The sequence below is a fragment of the Stegostoma tigrinum genome, chromosome 7 (genome assembly GCF_030684315.1).
Source record: "Stegostoma tigrinum isolate sSteTig4 chromosome 7, sSteTig4.hap1, whole genome shotgun sequence".
NCBI classification, from domain to species: domain Eukaryota; kingdom Metazoa; phylum Chordata; class Chondrichthyes; order Orectolobiformes; family Stegostomatidae; genus Stegostoma; species Stegostoma tigrinum.
Window position 1 is genome coordinate 63,298,964 of NC_081360.1, and position 16,317 is coordinate 63,315,280.

The 16,317-nt window shown below is 40.0% G+C and overlaps 1 protein-coding gene across 6 annotated transcripts in view; it reads left to right on the top strand.

The window, feature by feature from the left end:
• Nucleotides 1-16,317, top strand: part of scn1laa (sodium channel, voltage-gated, type I-like, alpha) — a 176,456-nt gene that overhangs the window by 129,635 nt on the left and 30,504 nt on the right. For all 6 annotated transcript variants that reach the window (XM_059647325.1, XM_059647329.1, XM_059647324.1 and 3 more), the window contains exons 20-22: nt 2,348-2,521; nt 3,758-3,880; nt 5,262-5,534. In XM_059647325.1, the coding sequence (XP_059503308.1) occupies nt 2,348-2,521; nt 3,758-3,880; nt 5,262-5,534 (570 nt within the window). The remainder of the gene's footprint in view (nt 1-2,347; nt 2,522-3,757; nt 3,881-5,261; nt 5,535-16,317) is intronic.

Here is a 16,317-nt window from a genome sequence, read left to right on the forward strand (position 1 = left end):
GTAGCAAGATCTGGACAATATCCAGGATTGGGTTGAAAGTGGCAAATAACATTCATGCCACACAAATACCAGGCAATGACTGTCTCCAACAGAATTAGAATTAACTTTATTGTTGCATTTACTCACAAGAGTGCAGAGAAAAATTTACAAGTCACCGCTTATGATGCCATCTTCGGTATCTAGGCACGGAATCTTAAGTACAAATTCCTATGGAAAATATTGAAAAATAAAGGAATAAGAAGTCCGGCAATAAATTAGAAAAAATAAAGAAATAAGAGTCCAGGATTGCCAGTTCTTCCAACCCAGACGGCTGTGGGCTTCAAACTGAAGCCGGGAGTGCTGGGAGTCTAGGCTGGCTTTCATCCCAGACATCACCACTGCCTGGGGATAGGAAATAAAAAGAAAGGAAAATGTGAACAAGGAGACAGGAAGAAAAACAGACCAGCTCCAGCTCAGGAATCCTAATCCACCACCATCTTGAAAGTAATAAAAGACAGTCTAACCACAGCCCCTTGACATTCAATTGTGTTACAAAAACTCAACCTGCCACTGTCAATATCTTGGGAATTATCATTGACCAGAATCTCAGCTGGACTCGGAATTTAATATAGTGGGTATAAGAGCAGGTCAGAGGCTAGCACTACTATGGCAAGTAACTCACCTTCTGTCTGAACAAGGTTGTCCATCATCCACAAGGGACAAGTCAGGAATGTAATCAAATATTCCTCCATTTGCCTTAGTGAGTGCAGCTGCAGCAACGCTCAAGAAGCTTGACACCATCCAGGTCAAAGCAGCCCACGTGATTGGCACCATATCCACAAGCATCCACTCCCTCCACCACCCATGCTCAGTAGCAGCAGTGTGTAATATCTACAAGATGCACCGCAAAAAATTACCAAACATCTTTAGACAGAACCTCCAAACCTATGGTCACTTCCATGTAGAAGGACAAGGGCAGCTGATACATCGGAACATCATCGCCATCTGCAAGCTCCTACCCAAACCACTCACCACCCTGATATGGAAATATATCACCATTCCTGCACTGTCACTGGGTCAAGATCCTGGAATTCCATTCCTAAGGGCATTGTGGGTTTACCTAGCACATGGATTGCAGTGGTTCAAGAAGGCATCTCATCACCACTTTCTCAAGGGCAGCTAGGGTCGGGCAATAGATGCTGGCCAGCCAACAGCACACATGTCCCACACGTGAATAGAAATAAAAATTAAATGGAGAAAGACTAAAGAAGTAGAGAAAGGAGTTAACAAAGTGTGGAGCTGGATGAACACAGCGGGCCAAGCAATATGCCCTGACGTTTCGAGCCTAGACCCTTCATCAGAAAACATCAGCTTTTGTGCTGCTAAGATGCTGCTTGGCCTGCTGTGTTCATTCAGCTCCACACTTTGTTATCTTGGATTCTCCAGCATCTGCAGTTCCCATTATCTCTGATACAGAGAACAGAGTTATTTGGGTGTCTTCATCTATAACTCACCAATAACTAGTATCCAAGTTAGTTAGGTTATAGGAAAGGCAAATGGAGAGTTGGCTTTTATTTCAAAGGGAATGGAGAATAAAAGTAGGGAAGTTTTGCTTAATTGTACAAGGCACCAATCAGGCCACAGCTAGAATATGTGGGCAGTTTTGGGCCCTTTACCGAAGAAAAGATAAACTGACATTGGAGGCAATCCAGTGAAGGTTACCTGGGCTGATACCAGGTATGAAGGAGTGGTTGAGTAATTTGGGCCTGTACCCTCTAGAATTTAGAAGAATGAAAGGCAACCTTATTGAATCATACAGGGAGACTTTGCTGGGTAGATGTGGAAAAGATCTTGCCCTTTCTGGGAGAGTCTAGGACCAGAGAGCATATTGTCAAGTGAAGGGGTGTACATTTAATAGAAAGGTGAGGAGGAGTTTCTTCCTTAAGGGGGTAATGAACCTATGGAATTTTTTTACAGCAGAGGGCTGTTGAGGCTGTGTCAGGGCTATATATCTTCTCAAGACTGAGATCCCTGAATAGAGAGGAAATCAGGGATTATGGGCGAGATAGGAAAATTGAGTTGTTGATTATCAGATCAGCCATCGCCTTGTTGAACAGCAGAATAAACTTGATGGGCTGAAAGGCCAACTTCTGCTCCCATGTCTTAAGGTTAACCCACTGATCATCAACAATGTAAAACAGCAGCAATTGTGTAGACCACTATAGTCTGGACTAACTCAGCCTGTAAGACTGAGAAAGCTTGTGTGTTCGTTGGAAGCAGAAACAAAAAGAGGTGGAAAATCTAATGAACAAACTCAAAGTATCTTTTTGTAAAGTACAAACATTTTTAATTATTATCTCACTTTTAGGCATTTGAAGATATTTACATTGAACAAAAGCATAACATCAAGTCAATGCTGGAATATGCTGATAAAATCTTCACCTACATCTTTATTCTGGAAATGTTGCTGAAGTGGGTGGCATATGGCTTTGTGAAGTATTTCACAAATGCTTGGTGTTGGCTGGACTTTCTCATTGTTGACGTATGTATTCTGAGTTTTGTACTTTTTTTGTTGGTATTCCATGTTGAGGTAACATTTGGTAATTTGGTACATGATGCCTACTACCATCTTACTCAGGATCAGTATTAAGTGAAAATTTTTCAGAGAAATGGTCATGACTGCTGTTCTTCGATTCAGTAGATTTTTTGAAATAGAAGACAATTTTCGTGTGATAGTGCAATTGGGTGTTCCTGTCCATGTTCCACTAGGTTCAGAATGTTTGATGTTGAAATTGATCCCAAAATTCATTATTCATTGATATCATTAACTTTGATAAGTGAAATGTCGTCTACAAAATAAATTTTGTATTTACATTTTTGTATTTTAAGTATGTGCGATATGGTCGGTATTTTCTCTTGCTTTCTTTTAGTTCTAGGTCATATTTTACATTTTTGGTTGAAAGTCCAAACATCCATTCATGTTTTGATACACCCAAGCCCTTTAAAACTTTACTGCATTGTCAAAGCTGGTTCTCTAAACCCTGTTGCCAATTGCAAGCTGTATTTTTACACAAGACAGAAAGACTTCAAGCACTTGCAGTTTGTGGCATTGATAGATTTTTGTTGGCTGACTCGTCTATTGCTCTGCAATAAAATGGCTTTTTTTAACATAGGTGAAAAATTATGAATAAATAAACCAACCCCAATCCCAGCTCCCCACACCTACAGTCACCTTTACAGGCTCCATCCCCACCTTCTTGACCTGTCAGTCTTCTCTCCACCTATCTGCTCCTTTATCCACCTTCCATCATTGTCTCCCCCCTCCGCTATTTACTCCAGGGTCCCCTTCCCCTCCCCCATTGCTGAAGACGGGTCCTGACCCGAAACGTCAGCTTTCCTGCTCCTCTGATGCTGCGTGGCCTGCTGTGTTCATCCAGCTCTACACCTTGTTATCCACAAATAAATAACTTTCTTCTTCTTCAAAAACAAACTTACTTTGCACATCCTATTGTTACTATACATGTCTGTACACACAGCCATAGGTTGTTCTGGTCTTTTGAGCAACTCTGATTTTAATTGCTCTACTCTTGTGCCCATTCTTTCAATTGTCCAGGTAATTGAGTACAGGTTGTTGTTCCAAGAACGAGGATTGCCCATCCAGCTGATTGAGATGTTTCAGTTTATGTTCTTCTTGAGTAATACATGATAAATGCTCTATCGGATGGTTTTAAAAACTACATTAGCCATTTCAATTGTATCTTTTTTTTATTTTGTATAGGTGTCTTTGGTGAGCCTTGTAGCTAATGCTCTGGGCTACTCAGAACTAGGTGCTATTAAGTCCCTTCGGACACTAAGAGCTTTAAGACCTCTTAGGGCCTTGTCACGTTTTGAAGGCATGAGGGTAAGATAAACAATGGCTCAACTTTGCACGTGTATGATATGCATTTAGATCCAAAACAAGTAAATAAAATAGAGACCCTTACAGAAGTGGTTATCTCACATTTTCTATACTATCCTTCACTACAAAATCTCGACACATGGCCGCATACTGTAAACTATTGTGATATGTAAAATTCACTTACACTTTTCTATTCAGCTTTTCACTTGTGTGACATTTTTTCCCATTGCAAAATAACTAAAGAAAGATTGTGAACCTTTATTTAGAACAAAACAATCTATACTTTTAAATGAAAGCAACGAAGAACATATTATCCAACAGACGTATTGTTATCACATGTTTGCTTGTGGTATTTGAACATTACGTTGCTATTTTTCACACAGAATAAATGTATTCTTTGGTTGAAAATTTCTGAAAAATTATCAATAAAAATAACGTAGGTTCAATTTCTAGCTTTTGGTGCAATTTTAGATGCATATTTTAACCAACAATAATCTCTACTAGTCATCAGCTTTATGAGTATAAAAACATTTAAAAAGTTTTGTGAAACAAATTTAAAGAAATTCCATATGTTCATGCCCTGGCTGTAAGTTAGTAGCTGCTGGGAGCACACATCAGATATCATCGTGGAAAAATAAATTTAAAAATTGAGTACACAGATGAACGAGACCCGCAAAATTTCCTGAACCCAGATAAATCAAGTGAATTTTACATTCAAATGCTTGATATGTGTTTCTCGGCAGCGTAGTTTCATGCAGACAGTTACCTCACACTTTGTTGTTTTCCCATGAGGGTACCAAAAGGTAATCATTAGTATCACATCCGGCCAGTGTAAACTCACATCTCATTGTTTGATTTTATTTTCTAATTTCCTGATTGTTTTTCAATAGTTTTGATTTTGATGTCTGCACTTTACAAATAATTTTGCATTCTTTTTGCAGTAATCAATTCTGTGACATCATCGATCCACCACAAGGTTTTTTGCTTTATTTTACTTTTTTTTTCAATACATGCTGTGTCATCTGGTCAGATATTTTGCTGAAATTGCTACATGTTTTTTCTATATTCTTATTTGTGTACAATTCTTCAGTTTTTTGTTTAATAATACATTTAATCTTTAATGTAGATAGTCTACAATTTACAGAATGTGCTTTTAACAAAAGTAATGCTTCCTGTTTGCCCTATAATAAAATGGCTTTTTTTAACAAAGGTGAAAAATTATGAATAAATAAACCAACCCCAATCCCAACTCCCTACCTACAGTCACCTTTACAGGCTCCATCCCCGCCTCCTTGACCTGTCTGTCTTCGCTCCACATAAGCAACCTTTCTTATTCCAACATGCATAACCTGTTTAACAGTCTTTCCTTAATTCTCTTGATTAGGTGGTCGTCAATGCACTTCTTGGAGCAATTCCTTCCATTATGAATGTGCTGCTTGTCTGCCTGATATTCTGGCTCATTTTCAGTATAATGGGTGTAAATCTTTTTGCTGGAAGATACTACCACTGTATCAATATAACTGATGGAACGCAATTCCCCATCAAGATTGTTAACAATAAAACTGATTGTGAGCAGCTTAATGAAACCGCACGATGGAAAAATGTGAAGATCAACTTTGACAATGTTGGAGCTGGCTACCTTGCCTTACTACAAGTGGTGAGTTAATTGTAATGTCACATGATTTCTGAAAACACATAATAAACAAAAGATAGAAGAAACCTAGTTTTGAAATTTTCGGTTGATAGGGCAAGGGTACCTATCACCCCAGAATGCACAGTTAAAATGAATATTTTTACAATTTCTAGACTAAATTTAGACCTGTTGTGCTCACTGGCAGGATATAGTTCTGGTTGTGCTTCCACCCCAGCAGTTCTAAAGCTTCTGATTCCATTTAGAGGAGATTTAAACAAACTGGGCTTGACATGCTGCAATGAGGATCTTGTATGGCTTTTACAGTAGTGAGCGTAAACTCCTCATGACTTTGGGTTCTGACTTTTCTAGGAGGCTGTTTGGCTCAGTAGACTGGTCAGCTGGTGTTGAAGGCAGAGGAAAAGCCGAAGTTCAATTCCCATACTTCCTGAGATTGCTATGAATGTTTCACCTTCTTGATTTCACCCCTTGCCTGAATCATGATGAGACTCTGGTTCAATTCACCATCAGTTATTTCTTTGTCATTGAAAGAGTGGGACAATGGTGACTTTACTTAGTATGTTAAAATTTGTTATCTATAAACAATTTTTATGATGTAATCGGCTTTTCATTTTCACAAGAATGCAACACTGAAACCCACTTTGCACTGTTCGTATTAATCAGTTTGATGCTGAAAAATCTTAGGGCCCACCCATCTGCTCAGCTCACATGACATAACGCAACAAAGGGAGAAGGAATTTGTTCAGAGTCTTAATCAATATATATCTGCAAGTCAGAATTTCTGAAATCAACAATGTGATTTCATTACTACTTGTGGAACCCTTACTTGAGCATTTGTAGCTGCTGCTCCCCCTGCATTAGAGCAGTGATCTCACTCCAGATATATTTTTAGTATGCATCATGAGACTTCTGGTGACTTTTGTGCATACTTTGTGACAATGCCTTCTCATATACATTATATTTGGATTTTTTTTGGTATTGCCAATTTAGGCTTTTCATTCTGAAAGTGACATTTTGCCCAAATTGTCATAATCTTTTAAAAATTATACACTTAGGTTGCATCTTGTTTCCTGTAACTAGTAGGTACAATGTCAATAATAAAGATTTTACAAAATATATAATACAAATAATGTGTACATTTATACATTTAATTAATCGGTCTTCTACTATCTTCATTAAAGTTTCACTGAAAGCCCAGCACAAAATTTTAATGTTTTTCTCAGAACTGTGACTCTGAGCTGAATTTGAGTTGTGCTGTCATAGCATCTGCACTGTATAATTTGGGAAGCTTTGGCATGCTTTAGGAATGCATTGTACTGTTAGAAAGAAAAAATAGGCTGAAATCAGACCACAGAAAAGCATCCCTTGCCCTCGCCTCCTACACTTATACCCCATTCCTTCCTTCAACCCATCCTTACAGGCACTTAATCAAGTAAGTCTCCCCATCTCAGAAGCTATTCAGCCATGTTTCCACTAATTTTTCAGATGATGGGCGTGACAGATGTTAGAAACATTAAATCTAACCTTATATCCATGAGGGGTATGAGGGTGAGAGATGGGCAGCAAATATATACGATTGTGATGCTGGGTGTATTGTATAGGTTTTCAAATCTGAGAGAGAGACAGAGGAGCGAACCTACAAAAAAATGAGATGACAAGGTGTAGAGCTGGATGAACACAGCAGGTCAAGCAGCATCAGAGGAGCAGGAAAACTAACATTTGGGTCTGGACCCTTCTTCAGAAAAGGGTCTGACCTGGCCTGGCCTGCTGTGTTTATCCAGCTCTAGACCTTGTTATCTCAGATTCTTCAGCATCAGCAGTTCCTACTATCTCTACAAAGAAATGTGATGTGCAAAATATAAAGGGTGGTGAAATTAGGATTTTTAATTACCCAAATATTGATTGAGATCATTTTAGAGTGAAGGGAGAGAAGAGCATGAAATTTCTGCACTGTATTGACTAGTAGGTTCTCAGTTCATCTCGGAAGGGTACGTTATGAAATGGAGCAATGGGCCAAGTGTCTGAGAAACAACACTTTGATAAGTTGTACTAGGGGACAGTATATTGCAGAGGATTTACAGAGTTCTTCGTAGCAAAAGCCTTGGGCCAAATGACGAAGTTGTTTGCCTGTTGCCAGGGTTCAGAATATCTGTTCTGGGCTGCAGAAGAACTTGCAGTAGAAAGCACGACCAACAAAATTGGTAGGGCCAGGAAGGAAGTTCTGCAGACAGAGCATGAGATGTTTGATGCTAAATTGAAAAACAGAACCTCAAATGTAATAAACTCTAGATTACTACCCAGGACATGCAAAATGGCACAGAATAAGAATAAAATTAGAGAAGAAACTACATTGTGTGGAAGAAATGGTTCCACTTTCTGCAGCACTGGCACTAGTATTGGGGAACATGGAACTATATTGTTAGAACAGTCTCTACCTGAACCGTGCATGGCTCGGTGTTTTTGTGAGCCAAAAAAACTATCTAAGTAGCGAAGGCTTCAAACTAAATATGAGGGTGGTGGGGGTGAGGAAACAATCTTGGATAACTGTAACAAATCAAAGGATAAACTTTAAGTTGAAAATAAAAGTCAGAAAATGGCGGGAAGGAACAGAGAGAAAAAGAAGCAGACGGATGTCCAGCAGTCAAGACCAGATGCTCCAAAGGTAACAAAAGCCAACATTAATCGCTCTTTACCTGAATTCAAATAGGATGTGTAACAAAGTAAGTCAATCATTAGTGCACATTCTGGGTTTTTGTTAAGGAGGTGGCGAAGGAGATTGTAGATGTGATTGTATTAATTTTCCAAAATTTTGAGATTCTGAAAAGGTTCAGTCAGATTGAAAAGTAGCAAGTGTAACCTTCCTATTTAACAAAGGAGGGAGGGAGTCAGAAACTGTTATCAGTGATAATGGAAACTGCAGATGCTGGAGAATCCAAGACAACAAAATGTGAGGCTGGATGAACACAGCAGGCCAAGCAGCATCCCAGGAGCACAAAAGCTGACGTTTCGGGCCGAGACCCTTCATCAGAGCAGGCATTTTGTTGTCAGGGAGTCAGAAACTATTGGCTAGTTAGCTTAATGTCTGTCACTAGGAAGTTGTAAGAATCAGGCATTAGTGGAGTTATAATTGAACTCATAAAATCTGAAGGTAATGTGGAAGAGCTTGTATTTTTTTTTAAGAAAAATTACGCTTAACCAATTTCAGGTTGGCAATTTTTGACGAGTGGTGTCCCATACAGGTCTGTCCTGCGTCGTCCTTTTATAATTTATATGAATGACTTAGATGAAGGGATTAAAGACATGGTGGCTGAATTTATAGATGATACAAAGAAAGGTATGAAAGCGAAAACAAGCTCTGACAATGTTGGAGAAAGTCAACCGGTCTGACAGCATCTGTGGAGAGACGCTTCACGACTAGTATGACTTCTTCAGATGCTGTGGGACCAACTGACCTTCTCCAGTATTCTTGGTGCTTGTTTCAGATTTGCAGCATCCGAAGTTTTTTGCTCTTATTATAGGTGGGAATGTACGTTGTGAAAGTGGCATAACAAGGATGCGAAACAATATGGAAAGGTCAGTTGAGTGGGCAAAAATCTAGTAGACGAAATGTAGTGTATTAAAGTATGAATTTGATCACTTTGACTGGAAGTAAAAAGAAGCAAATATAATGTAAACAGAGAATGAGTTCAGAATTCCTAGGTCCAGAGTGATCTAAATGTACAAGTGTATGAATTATAAAAAGTTAGTACATAGTAACAAGTGATTTAAAATTCTTATGAATTGCTATCCTGTATTGCAAGAGGAATTGAACATACGCAAAGCATAACAGCTTTACTTTTTACTAGCTCACATTGGTGAGGTCTCATCTCAGATATAGTGTGCTGTATCAGGCTCAATGTTTCACTGGAGCATATCAACATGTCGCTCAGAGGAGGCTCATTATTTTTGATAACTGCAAAGAGCAGTTTGTCCTCTGTGAAAAGATTGAACAGGCTAGACTTACTTTCACAAGCATTTTGACAACTGATGGATGATTTGACTGATGTGTGAAAGATCCTGAATGGTCTTGTTAAAGTGGTTGTGGAATGTATGCATACATTTATGGGTGAGTCCTGAACAAAGGGACACTGTTTGAAGATAGGGTTCATCCTTTTAGGATAGAGATGAGGAGAAGGCAGACTGTGCTTGACAAGCAAACTGTTTTATTTTGTCTTAAAGTTATGGAATAGGGAAGGTCAATGAACAGAATGTAGTAGGTGCAATTTTTATGGATTTTAAGATTGTGCTTGACAATGTTTCTTGTACAGACAGTTACCAAAATTGAGCTTCAAGAAATAGGAAGTGTTGCGCCAGTTTGTATTTCTTTTTTAACGTGCATAAGTACAGAAAATAGCATCATCTTAAGACCATCTTAAATGGTTGTTACTCAAACTAAAGGTAAAGGTAAAGCCGCCATAGGTACGCTGGTAAACAGCTGAATGAACTAGATATTAAAACACAAATGCGTTTTGAAATCTGTGATGGTGCCAAATTTGGAAATGTGGCAGACAGTGCCCATTGTGTCACTCAACTATAACAGAACATAGATGGGCTTGCAGGAAGAGTAGACAAGAGGAAAGTGATGGCCTAGTGAAATTGTCTGAGTTAGGAATCTAGAGACCCAGGCCATGTCCTGAGGATCCAGGTTCAAATCTCACCCGATAAATAGTGGAATGTGCATTAATAAAATATCTGAGGTTGAGATTCTAATGATGGATTATAAACTGTTGTAAAAAATCCATCTAATGTTTTTGAAGGAAGGAAAACTGCTGTCCTTACCTGACCTGGCTGAGATTTGATCCCAGAGCAAGAGTAATTTGGTTGTCTCTAAGTGGTATAGCAAACCATTCAGTTTCACCCATGACTAAAATGTCTAAAAAAAATTAGACGGACAACTTAGCATCAAATAAGGCACCAGAAAATCAATGGAATATGAAGGCAGATCAACCTTGCAAAATCTTTGTGACTAACATCGAGAGCTAATGCCAGAATTTGGATAACTGACTGTCAGAGCAACTACCTGACATAGTCACACATATAGAATCATACTTTCCAACATCCCATCCCTGGATACATCTTGCCCTAATAGCAGCACAGACACAGCAGAGCTAGTGGCATAGTAGTATTCAGATTGATGCGAGCTGCCCAGCATGGACATCAGAGCCCTGAAATGTGCAAAGAAACCATTGCTGATTACTATGTACCTGGTCCACTGCATACCACCGCACTGGATAAATCAGTACCCTTCCCTTCTGAACATCACTTGGAGGAAGCACTGATGATGACAAGGCTCAGAAATTATTCTAAGGGCAACTTCAATGTCCACTATCAAGTGTGGCTCAGCAGCACCACCACTGATTGATCTGGTTGCATCTTAAGGGACATTGCTGCCACACTGGATGTGTGGCAGGGCAGTTGGTAAGGAATAAACACACTTAACCTGCCACAGATGCATCAGTAACAGTAAGAATGGCCACCATGTGGTCCTTGTGGGAACAAAGTACCATCTTCACATTGAGAATTCTATCCATCGACTTGTGTGGCTTTTCCATGGTGATAAATGAAAAGACTTCAAACTGATTTTCAATTCAAGAACAGCATCCAGCACCAGCAAATTTATACTTCAGTGCAATCTGCAATCTCATAGTCTGGAATAACCCCCAGTCCAACCATCGAGCAAAAGAGCAGCCTTGCTTCAATACAGTGTGTAGGAGGACATGACAGGACCAGCAACAGGCATACCTAAAGCTGTCATCCTGGTGAAGCTACAAAATAGAACAACTTTTGTGCCATTGTAAGCAGCAAGTGTTAGACCTGAAGAATTCCACAACCAGTGGATCAGATCCAGAACAGAATAGAAATTTATAGAATAAAAACTTATTGTCACCTGTGCTTTTACATGTAAAGTTTTAAGATTACCCACCTACGTCAATGATAGAAATCATGCATAATTTTTTATGAAGTAAAATTAAGACAAAGTTAACATTCAGTTAACATCTCCTGGGCTTGGGGAATGCAGGTTAAGGAATGATAGAATAGACTGAAGACACAGCCAGGATGGGACCACCACACTGACCCACCGGAATGCTGGGCTGGAAGCCTCCGCCAAACACCTCCATGCCAAGCTGAGTCTGCCTCTCCTGGAAAAGTCTGCCTGCCGGGCCACTGGAATACCTTGAGCTGAAAATGCATAAGACTTTCACACAGAGACAAGATACAACCATGCCAGGCCAGGACTGCCCCATGTCCTTTTTCAAGTGCCTGTGTCTACCTTTCAACCTTGAAACTTGGCTTAGCCTGCGAGTCTGGGCTGGGAGAGTCAGCCTGGAAGACCGTTCGATAGGAAACCCCTGGGCAATGGTGGAGCTATGTCCCACTTGTCCTCGCTTTGTTGCTGCTGCGGCCAGAGGTGTCCTCCTTTACCTGTCACTCTCCAGCCCTGGTCAGTCCACATGACGAGATAAATCTAAGCTCCGCAGTTGAGCCATATCCAGTTGTGAAAGGTGGCTGACAATTAAATAGCTCACTGGACGAGGTGGCTCCACAAAATATCTCCATTTTCAATGATGAAAACTTCAGTTTAAAAAAGTAAGGCTGAAGCATTTGCAACAATCTTCAGCCAGAATTGTTCAGTGGATGATCCATCTTGGCCTCTTTGAGTGGTTTCAAATATCATAGATGCCCGTCTTCAACCAATTTGATTCACTCCAAATTATTTTTAAAATGGTTGAAAGCACTGCAAAGGCTGGAGGCTTGACAACAGTCTAAGCATAGTACTGAAGAGGTGCTTCAGGACATGCCACATTCCTAGCCAAGCTGTTCCAGTACAGCCCCAGCAATGGAAACTAACTGGCAATGTGTAAAATTGCTCAGGCATGTCCTGTGCACAAAAAGCAAAATAAATTAAACAAGCCAATTACCACCCAGTCTACTTTCAGTCATCAGAAAAGTAATGGGCGGTATCATTATAAATGCTAACAAGAATCGTTTGCTTGGCAAAAATCTGCTCATTAACACTCAGTTTGAGATCAACCAGAACAACTCAGCTCCTGACCTCATTACAACCTTGGTTGAAATATGGAGAAAGGAACTGAAACCCTGGAGGTAAGAATGAATGTCCTCCTCATCATGGATGCATTTGACCAAGAGTGGCATGAAGGAGCCCTATCAAAACCTAAGTAAATGAATATTTGAGAGAGAACTTTCTCATGTTTAGTGTCATACCTGACACATTGGAAGGTGGTGCGGTTGTTGGAGGTCAGCCATCTCAGTTCAAGAACATCTCTGCAGGAGTTCTCAGGATGGTGTCCTATTTCCAACCATCTCCAGCTACTTCAGTGAACTTTCCTCTATTATCAAGATGTATTTCAGAACTTCACCAAGGCTCCATGGACAGGATATTCCAGATCTACAACCACTACTATCTGGAAGGGCAAGTACAAGGACAGCCAATACATGGACCCACCACCATCTGCAAGTTCCCTTCTAAGCCATTCATCATCCTGACTGTTCTTCCATTGTTGATAGATCAAAAACCAGGACTCCCTTCCTGACGGCATTGTGAGTCTACCTGAAGAAAATGTTTTACAGGGATTCAAGAAGGCAGCTTACCACCACCTTCGCCAGTACAAGAGGGATGGACAAAATTTCCCGTGAATGAATTTAAAAATACAGTAGATAGCAGTTACTAAAGGTGTGTGAGGTGATGCATTTCAGAAGATGTGATCGAGAAAGGCAATATAAACGTTGTAGTTTCATTCCAAAATATGTGCAGGGATAGGGAACCTTTGGGGTTATATGCATAGGTCCATAAAAGTGGCAAATCATATTGGGAGAGCTGATAGCAAAGAGTATGTAATCATGACTGAATAATAGATCTATGGATTGCAAAAGCATAAAGGTGATGCTGAATGTTTATAAAATTCTGTTTATATTACAACTAGTGTATTGTATTCAGTTCTAGTCACTACACTTTGGGAAAGATATCAGAGTGCTTGAGTGAATGTAGAGGAAATTGAGCAGAATGATTGCAGGGATGAAGAATTAGCTGCAAATTTAGCATAGAGAGACTGGGATTATCTTCCTCAGAGCAAAAGAAATTGAGGGAGATTTAATAAAAGAGTACAAAGTTATGGCAGTTTTAGATCAAGTAGACAGGGAAAAGCTACCCCCACTGGCCGATCACACAAGGAATAGTCAGTACAATTTTCAAGTTTAATGCATGAAGTGAAGGTTGAATGGGAAAGTGAAGAAGAAATATTTTGAAACAACCATTGGTAATGGCCTGGAACTCACTGTCTGTGTAGGTGGTGGATGTGGAAACAATCAATGATTTCAAAAGCAAATTTAATGAGCATTTGCAAGTAATAAACATGCAAGTCCAGAAAGAGCAGAGGAATGGGACTGACATGATCACTCCCTGGAATTACACCTTGGAGTTCATGCATTTCATTGACTCGTTTTGTGCCATAATGACTCCATGACTCCTGCAGGAGAAGATGGCAGTTCTCACCACAGGGCCAGCTGTGATGGAGCCTAGGTCTTGCAGCATCACTGAGAATGATTTTTTTTGTCATATGTCATCTCTCAACTCCCAGCACGTCCTCATCCTGCTGTCAGATATGATGAGTAAGATACAGCTGGTGTGACTGTTGAACTCCTGCTTACCCGAAAAAACTCTTTTCCTCATCTCAGACTTTTCCTTCTGATATTCTGCTTTCAGGCAGCTATGTAGAGTTACTTGCCCAGCTACAGCAAACCCTACCTAGAGAGGGAGCAACAATTCAGCACTGGTGAAGAGTCCATGACACTAACACTGCATATAAGAACTAGAAGCATCAGGAGGCAATTCAACCCTTCAAGCCTTCTTTGTCATTTAATGTAATCATGCCGATCTCATCTCAGCGTCAACTTCACTTTCCTGCCCAGTCACATACCTTTTACCCAATTATTAGACTCACAGAGTCACACAGCATGAAAACAGATCCATTGGTCCAACTCGTGCATGCTGACCAAGTTCCCAAACTAAACATTTGCCTGCATTTAGCCCGTTTCCCTGGAACCTTTCTTATTCATGTACCTATCCAAAAGTCTTTTAAATGTTATATCTGTAACTGCATCCACCACTTTCTCTGGCAGTTCATTCCACCCTCTGAGTGGAAAAAGTTGCCCATCAGATCCCTTTTAAATCTTTGTCCTCTCACCTTAAAAATGTGCCCCATAGTTTTGAACTCACCTACTTTAGACAAAAAAGCTATTAGTAATCTATTAGTAATTAGCTATTAGTAATCTATCCGTCTTCTTCTTAAATCTATTCAGTGTCCTGGACTCCACTGTCTCCGGGATAGTGAATTCCACAAAATGACAAGCCTTTGAGAAAAGTAATTCCTCCTCCTCTCTGTTTCAAATCTACCACCCTTTACCCTAAGACTATGATGTCTCATTCTAGATTACCCACAAGGGGAAATATCTATGGTATGTCTATTTTATCAATCCCTTTGGAATCTTGTATACCTCAGTTAGATGCCCTGTCATCCTTCTAAACTGTACTGAGTCTGGGAATAAACTGCTCAGTCTGTCATTATAAGGCATGCCTTTCATCTCTGCAATTAATCTAGTGAACTTTCTCTGAAATATCCCTTACAGATTAGTATAAAGTTGATATCTGCAGGTGGTGAGTCCCCAGGTGCAAGTGCACTGCAGTCAAGCCATGGGGAAGGATGATTAATATGTCAACTCCACAGAATGTGAGATTGCAGATGAATTATACTTCAGAGAAGTCAGAAGTCAGATGAACATTTTGATTATGTTGCATGCTGTAAGTTGTGGAAGGGCATGTGCACAGAAATGCTGGGTGCATAGGTTAGCCCACTAGATAGCCTCTTGACATTGCCAATGAAACATGAAGAAAGCCAGCACCAAATTAGCATAGGGCATTGCATAGCCCTTATGCACTCCTCAGTTTCTGCTCAATGTTGCTGTTCTATGGATGTGGAGGTGCTGGTGTTGGACTGGGGTGGACAAGGTCAGAAATCACAAGACACCAGGTTACAGCCCAACAGGCTTATTTGACAACACAAACTTTTGGCGCTTCAGCCCTCCTTCAGGTGTTAGTGAGAGAAGTAGTATCAAACACAGAATTTATAAGTAAAAGAACAAAGATTTACACCACTGATGGAAATGTACTAAACAAAACCTAAGATGCTGTTAAATTTTTAAGCAGTTGGAAGATTTTAGTTGATTAACGTGTATATGTAAATCCCTGAATTCCTTTCAAGTTGCGGTACTGAGAGAACTAAATATTTTCTTAGTGTAAAGTAGAGGTAATATTTTAGGCCAGACCATGCATGTTAGGTGTGAGACTTTGTTTTGAATCTTTTTTTTTTGGTTTGGAGTCAGACTGGTTTAACATCTAAAATAGGAATTTATAAAACGCCATATTAACAGACTGTCTATAAATTGTGTGCTTTTTGAACAAAATAAAATGGATCTGAAAATACAAATTTATCCCATAGCATGGTGGAGGAGATAGTGTGTATGTCTGTGGGGGGAGAGAGTGTGAAAGTGAGTGTGGGGCTGGTGGGTGGTGAAGGGAGATTGTGTGTGTGTGTGGGAGTGTGTTGGAGAGGCGGGGGACAGGGAGTGTGTGTGTGAGAGAGGTGGGAGACAGTGTGTGTGTTTGGTGTGATGGGATTACCTGTAGTGCGACATGAACCTATGACGCTGTCCTCATGGATACCAAACTTGGCTA